This window comes from Anolis sagrei, chromosome 1 (genome assembly GCF_037176765.1).
Source record: "Anolis sagrei isolate rAnoSag1 chromosome 1, rAnoSag1.mat, whole genome shotgun sequence".
Classification (NCBI taxonomy): domain Eukaryota; kingdom Metazoa; phylum Chordata; class Lepidosauria; order Squamata; family Dactyloidae; genus Anolis; species Anolis sagrei.
In genome coordinates, this window is record NC_090021.1 from 339,996,113 (window position 1) to 340,012,342 (window position 16,230).

The following is a 16,230-nucleotide window of genomic DNA, read 5'->3' on the forward strand; positions in this document are numbered from 1 at the left end:
TACCGACAATGGACCTAGATCACATTTGGCACAAATACCCAATTTGACCAACTTTACATATTTGGAGAGAGGGATTGTGATAAAAGATGATGGGAGTTGTAGTTCACCCATATGTTAAATGCACAGTGAACTATACCGATAATGGACCTGGATCACACTTGGCACAAATACCCAATTTGACCAACTTTACATATTTGGAGAAGAGGAATTGTGATAGAAGATGATGGGAGTTGTAGTTCGCCCATATGTTAAATGCACAGTGAACTATACCGATAATGGACCTGGATCACACTTGGCGCAAATACCCAATTTGACAAACTACATATTTGGGGAGGGGGATTGTGATAGAAGATGATGGGAATTGTAGTTCACCTATATGCTAAATGCGCAATGAACCATATTGAGAATGGACCTGGATCACACTTGGCACAAATACCCAATTTGACCAACTTTACATATTTGGGGAGTGGGGTTGTGATAGAAGATGATGGGAGTTGTAGTTCAACCATAGGCTAAATGCACAGTGAACCATACTGACAATGGACCTGGATCTCACTTGGTACAAATACCTAACATGACAAACTTTACATACTGCTGGATGGGGGGAGGGGAGCAGGAATGGCAGGGGATAATGGGATTTGTAGTTCACCCATATACAAAGTGCACTGTGAACCCTACTGACAATCGACCTGGACCACACTTGGCATAAATACCCAATTTGACAATCTTTACATATTTGGAGAGGGGAATTATGACAGAAGATGATGGGAGTTGTAGTTCACCCATATATGAAGTACACTGTGAACTCAAGTGGTGATGGATCCGGGCCAAACTTGGCACACATACCCAACATGACAAACTACATACTGGTAGGGTGGGGATGCGGTGGGAGCAATGACACAATACGATGGGAGTTGTAGTTCACCCATATGCAAAGCGCACTGTGAACCCAAGTGATGATGGATCCAGGCCAAACTTTGCACATATACCCAACATGACAAACTACATACTGGTAGGGTGGAGATGGAGTGGGGTGGGAGCAATGACTAAATATGATGGGAGTTGTAGTTCACCCATATGCAAAGCGCACTGTGAACCCAAGTGATGATGGATCCAGGCCAAACTTTGCACATATACCCAACATGACAAACTACATACTGGTAGGGTGGGGTTGGGGTTGCGGTCAGGATAGGGTGGGATGGGGTGGGAGCAATGACAAAATATGATGGGAGTTGTAGTTCACCCATATACAAAGAGCACTGTGAACCCTACTGACAATTGACCTGGTCCACACTTGGTACAAATACTCAATTTGACAAACTTTACATATTTGGAGAGAAGGATTATGATAGAAGATGATGGGAGTTGTAGTTCACCCATATATGAAGTGCACTGTGAACCCAAGCGATGATGGACCTGGTCCACACTTGGTACAAATACTCAATTTGACAAACTTTACATACATGCATTTTGACTAACCCTGTATTTGGAGAGGGGGGTTATGACAGAAGATGATGAGAGTTGTAGTTCACCCATATATGAAGTGCACTGTGAACCCAAGCAATGATGGATCTGGTCCACACTTGATACAAATACTCAATTTGACAAACTTTACATATTTGGAGAGGAGGATTATGACAGAAGATGATGGGAGTTGTAGTTCACCCATATATGAAGTGCACTGTGAACCCAAGCGATGATGGATCTGCGCCGAACTTGGCACACATACACAACATGACAACCTACATATGGTTGGGGGGGGGAGGGAGAGAATGAGAGAAAATGATGGGAGTTGTAGTTCACCCACATACTAAATGCACTGGGAACCCAAGCGATGATGGATCTGGACCAAACTTTGCACAAATACCCCCCAAGACCATCTTTAAGGACTGGCCGGGTTTGGAGGGGATTGACTCAGGATGTTGGGAGTTGTAGTTCACCCACAATCAAAGAGTACTTGCAACCCACCCGATGAAGGGATGCAATGGGATGGGATGGACAGACCTTACCTGCAAGTGCTGGAGGTCGTCTTCCTGGACGTTCTGGGACAGATTGTACACCTGGAGACCAAAAAACACACCACAAGAGAGTCACAATGGTGGCAGACCTACTTAGCTGTTTCTCATGCATGGCATGTACTGCCCTGCTTCCTCGATGCTTAGCCCCGCATCAGGTCTCCATTTTGTACCTGGATGGAGCTGATCATGGTGCTCAGCGCAAAGACAGTGGCGGAATCGCGCAACGTCGACTGGCTGTCAAAGGTCCCCTGAGTGTCCATGAGCAGAACGGCCACCTGTGGAGAAAGGGAGATGCAAACACTTGCAAGACTGAGGCTTTGCACCCCAAGGAGTTCTCCTCCTTCTCCTCCCCTCCAATGGTGCATCTGCACTGTAGAATTAATGCAGTTTTGCAAAGTCCTAGATCAATAGGTAACCATTTTGTGGGAAGGTAACGGCACTCCATTCAGTCATGCTGGCCACATGACTAGGTGATCTAGGTGTCCATATGTTTGCACCAGGAATATAGATTTTTGGGTTGCTGTGAGTTTTTCAGGCTGTATGGCTATCTTCCTGCAGCATTCCCTCTTGACATTTCACCTGCATCTGTGGCTGGCATTTTCAGAGGTTTGTTGGGAGTGAGGCAAGTGGAGTGTATATATCTGTGGAATAATGTCCGGAGTGGGAGAAAGAACCCTTGTCTGTTGACAAGGTAAATGTTGCAATTAGCAAGCTTGAATAGCACTGAGTAGCCTTGCAGCTCCAAAGCCAAAGCAGTATTCCACAGATATATATATACCGTATATACTCAAGTATAAGCCGACCCGAATATAAGCCGAGGCACCTAATTTTATCACACGAAACTGGGAAAATGTATTGACTCGAGTATAAGCCGAGGGTGAGAAAAGCAGATGCTACTGATAATCATCAATAGGTTTAATGTTTTGTGTATTTATATAAAACTGTAATTTAAGATACGATAATAATAGTACAGTAAAATAATGTAAAGGTAATAATAATAATAATAATAATAATACATAGAATAAAATAATAAATGTAATAAAAATAATAGTACAGAAAAATAATGTAAAGGTAATAATAATAATAATAATAATAATAATAATACATAGAATAAAATAATAAATGTAATAAAAATAATAGTACAGTAAAATAATGTAAAGGTAATAATAATAATACATAGAGTAAAATAATAAATGTAATAATAATAATAATAATAATAATAGAGTAAATAATGGAAATTTAATAACAGTAATAGAGTAAAATAATAAATGTAACAATAATAATAATAATACATAGAATAAAATAATAAATGTAATAAAAATAATAGTACAGTAAAATAATGTAAAGGTAATAATAATAATATATAGAGTAAAATAATAAATGTAATAATAATAATAATAATAATAATAATAATAATAATAATAATAATAGAGTAAATAATGGAAATTTAATAACAGTAATAGAGTAAAATAATAAATGTAATAATAATAATAATAATAATAATAATAGAATAAATAATGGAAATTTAATAACAGTAATAGAGTAAAATAATAAATGTAATAAAAATAATACTAATAACATAGTAAAATAATAAATAACCTTGACTCGAGTATAAGCCGAGGGGAACCTTTTTAGCCTAAAAAAGGGGCTGAAAAACTAGGCTTATACTCGAGTATATACAGTATATACACTCCACTTGCCTCACTGCCAAAAGACCTCTGAAAATGCCAGGCACAGATGCAGGCGAAACGTCAGGAGACCGGCTGTTAGGAATTGTGGGAGTTGAAATCCAAAACCCCCGGAGGGCCCAAGTTTGCCCATGCCTGCTCCATAGCATTGAGTCGTGACCCCCAAAGTGGTGCCAAACTGCATCCATTCTGCAGTGTAGACGCAGCCAAAGCAGCACCCACCCTGTTCCCGTCTGGCTTGTCGACCAGGAAGACTTCGCTCCAGATCTGGATCCCGGTCGTCTCTCGCTCCGACCCTCCTCTCCAGGAGAAACCTGTCAGTGGCTCGTTGTAATCGCCGACCCAGTCGACCGACTCCTGGGAAGGAAGAAAAAGAGGACAAGTGATAGCCATTTGGGAGAAAAATGGTATGTAATCCAAATTGGCCAAACAGATAAAAATAATCATGTTGTCTTAAAGATCCCGGAGATAAGAAAGAACCTTCCCTACCGAACCCTTCGTCCTCTGGCACAAGGAAGCAATGGGCGGGCAGCTTACCATGTGGTACATGTATCTCAGCATGAAATCCATGAGGAAAGACTTCCCAATTAAGAAATGGCATTGATAACCCAGGAACAGAAACAGTGTTATATAAAGAATAAGCAGCCAAGTAGTAGAGAAGATTTTAAATTAGATTTATACTTAGGGAAATATATATAAAATAATCCCAATGCTGCTCAGCCAAATTATAACGATAACACCTCCACTACAGACTAGCTCACCAAAATATAGAGCTCACAAAAGGTAGAGGGAGTATGGTGGTTGATCCATTTAAAAGTTAGGAACTGGGAACCACTGGAACTGAGAGACTTAAAATGATTCTTCAAAAGATTTCCGCTGCCACCATATTAATAATAAACAGGCTGAGGTATTATTGAGAGGTTGTTCAGTAACACACCCTGTGCCACTATAGTTTTCTTAGAAGCTGCTGAAAGCTAACTTGAATAATGCTTTAACCACAAAGGTATTCACACTGAGGCTGGTAAAAGTAGATAAAAATAACAAGAACGTTTATTGAACAGGCTTGAAATATTCAGGTACAAATGCTTAATGGTTTCAGTAAAATACTGGCATAAAAAGCTTGTGGTTGCGTGAGAGTAAAGATCTTAAAAACTTCTGGGTTACAAGTCTTAAAAGTTCCAACACAGAAAATTACTTCAGGAAATGAATCTCTGAACGTAACTCCCAAAAATCCCCCTTAGGAATCTAGCCAAAAACCCTGAACTAGACTTCCTTAGGAAGTGAACAGACCATTAACGGGATGCTGTTCCACACAGTATTCCAGCTATTTACTCAATAACCGTTCTGAATACTACACAAAAGACTGACTCAAACTTCTTCTAGCTAAGGTAAGGGATTCATTACATGTTACATAGTGTTATCATCACCCTCCTGTGCAAGGAGCAACGGATGGGCAGCTTACCATGTTGTACATGTATCTCAGCATGAAATCCATGAGGAAGGACTTCCCTTTGCGGAAGGCTCCGGCAACCGAGACGGCAACCACCTCCTTGTCGCGCACGGCTTCGGAGAGCAGGATGCGGTTGAGGGCGGCTTCGTCCAGCTCGAAGGAGTGGTCGTCCTTCACGATCAGCACCTGCACCGGGCGCGCCTTGCCCTCCGGCTCCTCCTCCTCCGAGCTCCATTCGTAACTCCGCTCCGAGAAGCCACCTGCGCCAAAAGGGACAGGGAAGGTCAGGATACAGCAATGAGCCCAAAGACTTTCTGGGCCAAGCTACAAACCCCCTTCGCCAAACTTGGGAATGCTTCCTGTTTGGGATTACACCTCGCAGAATCCCACAGAGTCAAGACCCAAGTCTCATTCACCTGGAAAAAGGAAATGATTCCCAAAACTGTTTCCTTGGTTGCATCTACAGCAGTCATGGGCAAACTTGGACCCTTTGTTTTGGAATTTATTATTATAGCCTCTGTAACTTAGATCTTGCAAACACTGATTGAGTATCCTTTCCCTGAAAAGTTTGCAACCAGACAGGGGCAGCTCAACCCATTACGCAAAGTAAGCCTTTGCAGTAGAGTTGATTTTGCCCAGGGGCACTCTTGAGGCGCTCTTGGGGGAAAATAGACCTTGACATATGCGAGTTGTAGTTACTGGGATGTATAGTTCACCTACAATCAAAGAGCATTCTGAACTCCACCAATGATGGAATTGAACCAAATATGGCACACAGAACTCCCACAACGAACAGAAAATATATATCAGTGATTGGTTGGTGGGGGGGGCAAAAAACTGTTTGCTTACCGTTGAAAATTACCTAGGGCCGCCTCTGCAACCAGAGGAAATTTAAAGCACTGAGCAGCTGAGCTTGTTGATCGTATATTTATTTACTATTATATTTATATTTATTCACTATTATATTTATATATGTTTATAAATATTATTATATTTATTTATACTTTTTGCCTTAAGAAAAAAACGCTAGCGTACAATTTTAAAAAATATACAAATATGCAAACATTAATACAGGATTAACTATAAGCAGCGTTTAAAAATTACCAGTTAGAAACCATTGAATTTTCTGGTCCTTTACTAAACAGATTGACCATAGAATCATTGCACAAGGGCCATCCAGTCGCACTCCCAAACTTTGCAGGAATTGTAATGTAATTATTTGCAAACACTAGGGTTTGGTTCCAGGATATCATAGTCAAACGGTGTCCCTTATATAAAAAAATACGACATTAAAGTTTGCCTTTTGGGAATTTTCATCCAGCTCTGGATGATTGGATCCATGGATACAAAGGGCCAATTATGTAGCAGTACTAAGCTATTGGCGAAACTGGGAGAGACTGCAAATAGAGTTTGTTCTGTTTTTGGTTGTTCTAGATTTTGTGTCCTTTCCTTTCTTAGGCAAATGAGAATCAGCTGTTACCCAAAAATAGATTTCTGGGAAGCCATCTTCCTCCTTGTTCTTTTGCCAGAAAAATAATAATAATACTGCAATAATAGAATGAGGTCTAATTTCTTGCAAGGCGGAAGCGACGTCAACTTTCTGCCAACATCACTGGTGATTGCAACTGAGGATTTGTGATCAGGATTAATTACTGTGATTGAGAGTGAGCAGGCATGGGCCAACTTGGGCCCTCCCTCCAGGTGTTTTGGACTCCAACTCCCACAATTCCTAACAGCCTATTGGCTGTTAGGAATTGTGGGAGTTGGAGTCCAAAACACCTGGAGGGAGGGCCCAAGTTGGCCCATGCCTGGGTTAAGAGACCAAAGCAACCAGATAGAGAGCAGTTTGTTTTGCTATCTGTGTCCCTGTTTGGAAGACTTCACTGTCTGTCCTTGTGAGGATTGGATTTTGGAAAAATTGGCTTGTTGTTGTGGAAACAAGGATTGGAGATAAAACTCCACTGCCGGCCCGTAGCCAGGATTTTGATTCGGTGCCGGGGGGGGGGGGGGGGCTGAGTTTGATTCGGGGGGGGGGGCTGAGTTTGATTTGAGGGGACAATTTGAATCGGGGGGAGGTGGTGAATTTGATTTACCAGGAGTTCCAACTTCTTTTCCTTTCTATTGAGTGTTTGCATGTATTCCAAAGTTCCATGCATTTTTCAATAAGGTGGCTTCCCTTGGTTTGCAATAACGGGGCCAATGAGCCAACAATTATCATTATGTTCTTTAGTTCTGCCCCTTTTTCTGGGTTTTGGAGGGAAAGGGGACCTTTAGCTCAGTTATCACAGAGAAGCCTTTCCAACAGGACGTGTGAGGTTCTCCCACCTGTAGAAAGCTTCGTTTCTCACAAACTTCGGGGGAAAACAGTTCCACAGCTTTACTAAGAAATACAGCCAGCTTTGCTGGAAGGTAAAGGACACCAGCTGGAAAATCTACAAAGTCTTGGCTGGTAAGGTCTACTCGGGTTACCCATAAAGCAAACTGGAACCGGGAGTAGGGCCCCACGCCAGCCTAAGAACAGATTGCCCAGGGAAGGGTCAGGGATTCCTGTTATAGAAGAAAGACACAGTTCTTGAAGCAAGTTGCCTGTCCTTGTGAGCAGATTAAGAAAGCTGCCAGTTTTCCAGAGTCTTGATTGATTTGTTGAAGATTTAAGCATTAATAAAGAACCTTGTTAAACTTTCTAAGCTTCTAAAGACTTTGTATAGGGAAATCCATAGAGCCTTTCAGCCGAGGCACCCCGGGCGTCCCGCTGGGCATATAGAGACCACGTCCTGTTAATAGACAATTGCTACAGGACCGGCGTGTGACAGCACAATAATAATATGTATATTATAAAGGTATATTATATTACATATATTATAAAGGTAAAGGTAGTCTCCTGACATTAAGTCCAGTCATGTCTGACTCTGGGGTGTGGTGCTCATTTCCATTTCTAAGCCGAAGAGCCAGCGTTGTCCGTAGACACCTCCAAAGTCATGTGGCCGGCATGAGTGCATGGAGCGCCGTTACCTTCCCGCCAGAGCGGTACCTATTGATCTACTCACATTTGCATGTTTTCGAACTGCTAGGTTGGCAGAAGCTAGGGCTGACAGCGGAAGCTCACGCCGCTACCCGGGATCAAACCTGCGACCTTTCGATCAACAAGCTTAGCAGCTCAGTGTTTTAACCCACTGCGCCACCGGGGGCTCCCACATATATTATAAATACTATAAATATAATAAAGAAAATATAGTATACATAAGCATAAACATAACAACAACAACAACAACAATAATAACTTCGCCCTTTAACATACAGACACATAAAGAAACCTGTCTCTTGCACATATAATAGAATAGGAACCAAAGCCAATGATCTTTGGATCTTTACAGTTCAGGATATTCTTGGCCAGTTGTGGGTAAGGCAAACTGGAAAACATACAGAAAAAAACAACCAAAGTGGCCAAAGGTCTGGAAATCACAAATCCTTCTGAAGAGCTGCTTCAAGGAGCTGGGTAGCTTCAAGAAGAGAAGGTGATGTGAATCCTAGAATCCTAGAGCTGGAAGAGACTTCATGGGCCTACCAGCTGTTAGGAATATTGGGAGTTGACATCCAAAACACCTGGAGTGGGGGCCCAAGTTGGCCCATGCCTGCTGTAGATGGAGAAACCGTGCCAAATGAGCATCAGGAGCTGGCACAAGGCGTGCTCTACTTAGATCGGTGAGCTGGAGGGGGAAATGCGCGGCCAGCAAACCTTTCTTCCCCATTAGCAGCCATCTAGTTCAAAGGAGGAGAGCTTGTCCATTGTGCTCTGGGGAAATCTACCTGCTCCAAAGCCAAGAGGGATGCATTTGCTTGTTTGCAAAGAGGAAGAACAAAGAGGAAGAGTTCCTACATCTCAAATCGCTCCTGATACGGAAAAAAACAAATCACAAAGAGGGGTCTAAGGGCGGAAACGGACCCATGAGAGTTTCTCCTGCAGAGACCCACAATATTCTGTCCCTGTCTTTCAGAAAGCCATTTTCATGTGTGTGTGCGTGTATATACATATATACATATCAAGAATGTATGCATGGGTGTATGTATGTTTTATTGAGTTGCTGTTGCTGGGTGAAGTGGCCCTCTGTGATGTCACTTGAATGACTGTTGCTGGGTGAAGTGGCCCTCTGTGATGTCACTTGAATGACTGTTGCTGGGTGAAGTGGTCCTCTGTGATGTCACTTGAATGACTGTTGCTGGGTGAAGTGGTCCTCTGTGATGTCACTTGAATGACTGTTGCTGGGTGAAGTGGTCCTCTGTGATGTCACTTGAATGACTGTTGCTGGGTGAAGTGGCCCTCTGTGATGTCACTTGAATGACTGTTGCTGGGTGAAGTGGTCCTCTGTGATGTCACTTGAATGACTGTTGCTGGGTGAAGTGACCCTCTGTGATGTCACTTGAATGACTGTTGCTGGGTGAAGTGGTCCTCTGTGATGTCACTTGAATGACTGTTGCTGGGTGAAGTGGTCCTCTGTGATGTCACTTGAATGACTGTTGCTGGGTGAAGTGGTCCTCTGTGATATCACCAGATTGGCTGTTGCTGGGTGAAGTGGTCCTCTGTGATGTCACTTGAATGACTGTTGCTGGGTGAAGTGGCCCTCTGTGATGTCACTTGAATGACTGTTGCTGGGTGAAGTGGCCCTCTGTGATGTCACTTGAATGACTGTTGCTGGGTGAAGTGGTCCTCTGTGATGTCACTTGAATGACTGTTGCTGGGTGAAGTGGTCCTCTGTGATGTCACTTGAATGACTGTTGCTGGGTGAAGTGGCCCTCTGTGATGTCACTTGAATGACTGTTGCTGGGTGAAGTGGTCCTCTGTGATGTCACTTGAATGACTGTTGCTGGGTGAAGTGGTCCTCTGTGATGTCACTTGAATGACTGTTGCTGGGTGAAGTGGCCCTCTGTGATGTCACTTGAATGACTGTTGCTGGGTGAAGTGGTCCTCTGTGATGTCACTTGAATGACTGTTGCTGGGTGAAGTGGCCCTCTGTGATGTCACTTGAATGACTGTTGCTGGGTGAAGTGGTCCTCTGTGATGTCACTTGAATGACTGTTGCTGGGTGAAGTGGTCCTCTGTGATGTCACTTGAATGACTGTTGCTGGGTGAAGTGGTCCTCTGTGATGTCACTTGAATGACTGTTGCTGGGTGAAGTGGCCCTCTGTGATGTCACTTGAATGACTGTTGCTGGGTGAAGTGGTCCTCTGTGATGTCACTTGAATGACTGTTGCTGGGTGAAGTGACCCTCTGTGATGTCACTTGAATGACTGTTGCTGGGTGAAGTGGTCCTCTGTGATGTCACTTGAATGACTGTTGCTGGGTGAAGTGGTCCTCTGTGATGTCACTTGAATGACTGTTGCTGGGTGAAGTGGTCCTCTGTGATATCACCAGATTGGCTGTTGCTGGGTGAAGTGGTCCTCTGTGATGTCACTTGAATGACTGTTGCTGGGTGAAGTGGCCCTCTGTGATGTCACTTGAATGACTGTTGCTGGGTGAAGTGGCCCTCTGTGATGTCACTTGAATGACTGTTGCTGGGTGAAGTGGCCCTCTGTGATGTCACTTGAATGACTGTTGCTGGGTGAAGTGGTCCTCTGTGATGTCACTTGAATGACTGTTGCTGGGTGAAGTGGCCCTCTGTGATGTCACTTGAATGACTGTTGCTGGGTGAAGTGGTCCTCTGTGATGTCACTTGAATGACTGTTGCTGGGTGAAGTGGCCCTCTGTGATGTCACTTGAATGACTTGCTGGGTGAAGTGGCCCTCTGTGATGTCACTTGAATGACTGTTGCTGGGTGAAGTGGTCCTCTGTGATGTCACTTGAATGACTGTTGCTGGGTGAAGTGGCCCTCTGTGATGTCACTTGAATGACTGTTGCTGGGTGAAGTGGTCCTCTGTGATGTCACTTGAATGACTGTTGCTGGGTGAAGTGGTCCTCTGTGATGTCACTTGAATGACTGTTGCTGGGTGAAGTGGCCCTCTGTGATGTCACTTGAATGACTGTTGCTGGGTGAAGTGGCCCTCTGTGATGTCACTTGAATGACTGTTGCTGGGTGAAGTGGCCCTCTGTGATGTCACTTGAATGACTGTTGCTGGGTGAAGTGGTCCTCTGTGATGTCACTTGAATGACTGTTGCTGGGTGAAGTGGCCCTCTGTGATGTCACTTGAATGACTGTTGCTGGGTGAAGTGGTCCTCTGTGATGTCACTTGAATGACTGTTGCTGGGTGAAGTGGTCCTCTGTGATGTCACTTGAATGACTGTTGCTGGGTGAAGTGGCCCTCTGTGATGTCACTTGAATGACTGTTGCTGGGTGAAGTGGTCCTCTGTGATGTCACTTGAATGACTGTTGCTGGGTGAAGTGGCCCTCTGTGATGTCACTTGAATGACTGTTGCTGGGTGAAGTGGCCCTCTGTGATGTCACTTGAATGACTGTTGCTGGGTGAAGTGGTCCTCTGTGATGTCACTTGAATGACTGTTGCTGGGTGAAGTGGTCCTCTGTGATGTCACTTGAATGACTGTTGCTGGGTGAAGTGGCCCTCTGTGATGTCACTTGAATGACTGTTGCTGGGTGAAGTGGCCCTCTGTGATGTCACTTGAATGACTGTTGCTGGGTGAAGTGGTCCTCTGTGATGTCACTTGAATGACTGTTGCTGGGTGAAGTGGTCCTCTGTGATATCACCAGATTGGCTGTTGCTGGGTGAAGTGGCCCTCTGTGATGTCACTTGAATGACTGTTGCTGGGTGAAGTGGCCCTCTGTGATGTCACTTGAATGACTGTTGCTGGGTGAAGTGGCCCTCTGTGATGTCACTTGAATGACTGTTGCTGGGTGAAGTGGTCCTCTGTGATGTCACTTGAATGACTGTTGCTGGGTGAAGTGGCCCTCTGTGATGTCACTTGAATGACTGTTGCTGGGTGAAGTGGTCCTCTGTGATGTCACTTGAATGACTGTTGCTGGGTGAAGTGGCCCTCTGTGATGTCACTTGAATGACTGTTGCTGGGTGAAGTGGCCCTCTGTGATGTCACTTGAATGACTGTTGCTGGGTGAAGTGGTCCTCTGTGATGTCACTTGAATGACTGTTGCTGGGTGAAGTGGTCCTCTGTGATGTCACTTGAATGACTGTTGCTGGGTGAAGTGGTCCTCTGTGATGTCACTTGAATGACTGTTGCTGGGTGAAGTGGCCCTCTGTGATGTCACTTGAATGACTGTTGCTGGGTGAAGTGGCCCTCTGTGATGTCACTTGAATGACTGTTGCTGGGTGAAGTGGCCCTCTGTGATGTCACTTGAATGACTGTTGCTGGGTGAAGTGGTCCTCTGTGATGTCACTTGAATGACTGTTGCTGGGTGAAGTGGCCCTCTGTGATGTCACTTGAATGACTGTTGCTGGGTGAAGTGGTCCTCTGTGATGTCACTTGAATGACTGTTGCTGGGTGAAGTGGTCCTCTGTGATGTCACTTGAATGACTGTTGCTGGGTGAAGTGGCCCTCTGTGATGTCACTTGAATGACTGTTGCTGGGTGAAGTGGTCCTCTGTGATGTCACTTGAATGACTGTTGCTGGGTGAAGTGGCCCTCTGTGATGTCACTTGAATGACTGTTGCTGGGTGAAGTGGCCCTCTGTGATGTCACTTGAATGACTGTTGCTGGGTGAAGTGGTCCTCTGTGATGTCACTTGAATGACTGTTGCTGGGTGAAGTGGCCCTCTGTGATGTCACTTGAATGACTGTTGCTGGGTGAAGTGGTCCTCTGTGATGTCACTTGAATGACTGTTGCTGGGTGAAGTGACCCTCTGTGATGTCACTTGAATGACTGTTGCTGGGTGAAGTGGTCCTCTGTGATGTCACTTGAATGACTGTTGCCGGGTGAAGTGGTCCTCTGTGATGTCACTTGAATGACTGTTGCTGGGTGAAGTGGCCCTCTGTGATGTCACTTGAATGACTGTTGCTGGGTGAAGTGGTCCTCTGTGATGTCACTTGAATGACTGTTGCTGGGTGAAGTGGCCCTCTGTGATGTCACTTGAATGACTGTTGCTGGGTGAAGTGGCCCTCTGTGATGTCACTTGAATGACTGTTGCTGGGTGAAGTGGTCCTCTGTGATGTCACTTGAATGACTGTTGCCGGGTGAAGTGGTCCTCTGTGATGTCACTTGAATGACTGTTGCTGGGTGAAGTGGCCCTCTGTGATGTCACTTGAATGACTGTTGCTGGGTGAAGTGGTCCTCTGTGATGTCATTTGAATGACTGTTGCTGGGTGAAGTGACCCTCTGTGATGTCACTTGAATGACTGTTGCTGGGTGAAGTGGTCCTCTGTGATGTCACTTGAATGACTGTTGATGGTTGAAGTGACCCTCTGTGATAATGGAATGGCTGTTGCTAGGTGAAGTGGCCCTCTGTGATATCACCAGATTGGCTGTTGCTGGGTGAAGTGACCCTCTGTGATGTCACTTGAATGACTGTTGCTGGTTGAAGTGACACTCTGTGATAATGGAATGGCTGTTGCTAGGTGAAGTGGCCCTCTGTGATGTCACTTGAATGACTGTTGATGGTTGAAGTGACCCTCTGTGATAATGGAATGGCTGTTGCTAGGTGGGATGGTCCTCTGTGAGTCACTGCATTGCTGTTACTAATGTTACTGAAATAATCCTCTGTGATGCCAATGGATTGTCTGTGGCCCTCTGTGATGTTGCTGGATTGGTTGTTGACCAGATGAAGTGACCTTCTGTGATGTAATTGGATTAGCTGTTACTAGTTGATGTGGCCCTCTGTGGTGTCACTGGATTGGCTGTTGCTAGATGAAATAGCTCTGAATTGGCTTGGTAAAGTGGCCCTCTGTGATGTCACTTGATTGGCTATTGCTGGGTGAAGTGGCCCTTTGATTGCATGTTGCTGGGTGAAGTGGCCCTCTGTGATGTCACTGGAATGGTATTGCTGGGTGAAGTGGCCCTCTGTGATGTCACTGGAATGGTATTGCTGGGTGAAGTGGCCCTCTGTGATGTCACTGGAATGGTATTGCTGGGTGAAGTGGCCCTCTGTGATGTCACTGGAATGGTATTGCTGGGTGAAGTGGCCCTCTGTGATGTCACTGGAATGGTATTGCTGGGTGAAGTGGCCCTCTGTGATGTCACTGGAATGGTATTGCTGGGTGAAGTGGCCCTCTGTGATGTCACTGGAATGGTATTGCTGGGTGAAGTGGCCCTTTCTGATGTCACAAAGCTGACATGTGCACGAGGGGAAGGAAAAAGCCACAATGGGAGCCTGTCCACCATTGACAGAGAGATTGTGGCTATGGAGACATTGCAAGGGAGGCGCTCCCAGAGCTGGAGAAGGGAGAAAGGAGGCAGGCAGCAACCCTAACGACACTAGTATCAAAATCATGCCAATTACCCTGGAACTAAAGGTCCTGTGCGAACAATGAGAGTTTGTAAATTGTGTCTTCCATTTCCATCAAGTGGAGAAGCTACAAGAGGGTTTTGTGACGCTCTCCAAGGTGCTGAAGCTCTTCCTGAATAGACACTGGACCTGGGAGAGCTCTTTTTAGGTGAGCCAAAGCCTGAAACGGATTCATCATCCCACTGACATGGCAGCCACTGATTTAGGGCATCATTCACCAGCAACTACAAGGGCAAGCTAACTTTGCACATGATGAGCACATGTAGCATTCATTATGCATCAATAATGGGCACATTGGTGCCATAGAATGAATGAAGTTTGACACTACTTTAATTCCCAATGTTACGGACATTAATAAGGTTAAACCCCTGTGCCAGCAGGACTGAATACCGACAGGTCACTGATTCGAATCCGGGGAGAGGCGGATGAGCTCCCTCTGTCAGCTCCAGCTCCTCATGCGGGGACATGAGAGAAGCCTCCCTCAAGGATGATAAAGACATCAAATCATCCAGGTGTCCCCTGAGCAACATCCTTGCAGACGGCCAATTCTCTCACACCAGAAGCGACTTGCAGTTTCTCAACACGACAAAAAATGCTATGGAAATTGTAGTTTTACAAGATTGTGAGCCTTCTCTGTCCAAGAGGGCATTCCCAGGAAACCATACCTGTGAACCATGTTGGTTAAACTGGTGTTAAACTGCATTCATTCTACAGTGTGGATGCACCATGGATCTACTCCACATTTTAGTCCCTGAGATAGAATCATAGAATGAAAGAGTTGGAAGAGACCTCATGGGCCATCCAGTCCAACCCCATTCTGCCAAGAAGCAGGAATATTGCATTCAAATCACCCCTGACAGATGGCCATCCAGCCTCTGTTTAAAAGCTTCCAAAGAAGGAGCCTCCACCACACTCCGGGGCAGAGAGTTCCACTGCTGAACGGCTCTCACAGTCAGGAAGTTCTTCCTCATGTTCAGATGGAATCTCCTCTCTTGTAGTTTGATATCCAAGGCATAAAGCAAAAATAGCATCAGCTTCTTGCAGGGCTCCTTTATCAAACTCCCTCTCTCTCACGCACACACACACACACCTTTGCAACACCTCTGCAATCAATTCCGCAACCCACAATTGATTCTGAGAGGTCTCCCTGGCAAAGGAAACCCTAAAAACCACCACTCGCGTATCCCAATTCTTGTAAATAGACATGACTTGCTGCCAAGGAAACCTAAATGCTGGCTTGTTTTCCTTTTCTTTTGGACGCAGGAAACCTTCCTTGGAGCCTGGCCCACTTGCAAGAATCAGCAACAAGTTGCACTTATGGCACGCCACTTATATAATCGTGAACTTGATGTAGATATCAGGCTACAGTCAAATAAGTGCATCTGTGTGCAATATGGGAATGGATGCATGCATTAAACGGCAACACAATGCCAGACTTTGGGACTCCAAGCTTAATGCCGGCCTGTCTATCAAAGAAAGCATGTAACTATCCGCCTGTGGCTCTCGGTCCTTAAAAGCCTCTCATACAATGGAACAACGACTGTAAATTCAAATGCACTCTAATTGGCTTAATGTAATGGAATCATGAGAGTTGTAGTTTGGTGAGGCATCAGCACTTCCTAGCAGAGAAAGCTAAATAATAATAATAATAATAATAATTATTATTATTATTAT

At 44.8% G+C, this 16,230-nt stretch overlaps 1 protein-coding gene across 2 annotated transcripts in view; it reads right to left on the reverse strand.

The window, feature by feature from the left end:
• ATL1 (atlastin GTPase 1) overlaps positions 1-16,230 on the reverse strand; it is a 52,933-nt gene that overhangs the window by 22,558 nt on the left and 14,145 nt on the right. For both annotated transcript variants that reach the window (XM_060752934.2, XM_060752925.2), the window contains exons 2-5: positions 5,169-5,416; positions 3,929-4,063; positions 2,189-2,293; positions 2,010-2,060 (exon numbers count right to left, since the gene is read on the reverse strand). In XM_060752934.2, coding sequence (XP_060608917.2) covers positions 2,010-2,060; positions 2,189-2,293; positions 3,929-4,063; positions 5,169-5,416 — 539 coding nt within the window. The remainder of the gene's footprint in view (positions 1-2,009; positions 2,061-2,188; positions 2,294-3,928; positions 4,064-5,168; positions 5,417-16,230) is intronic.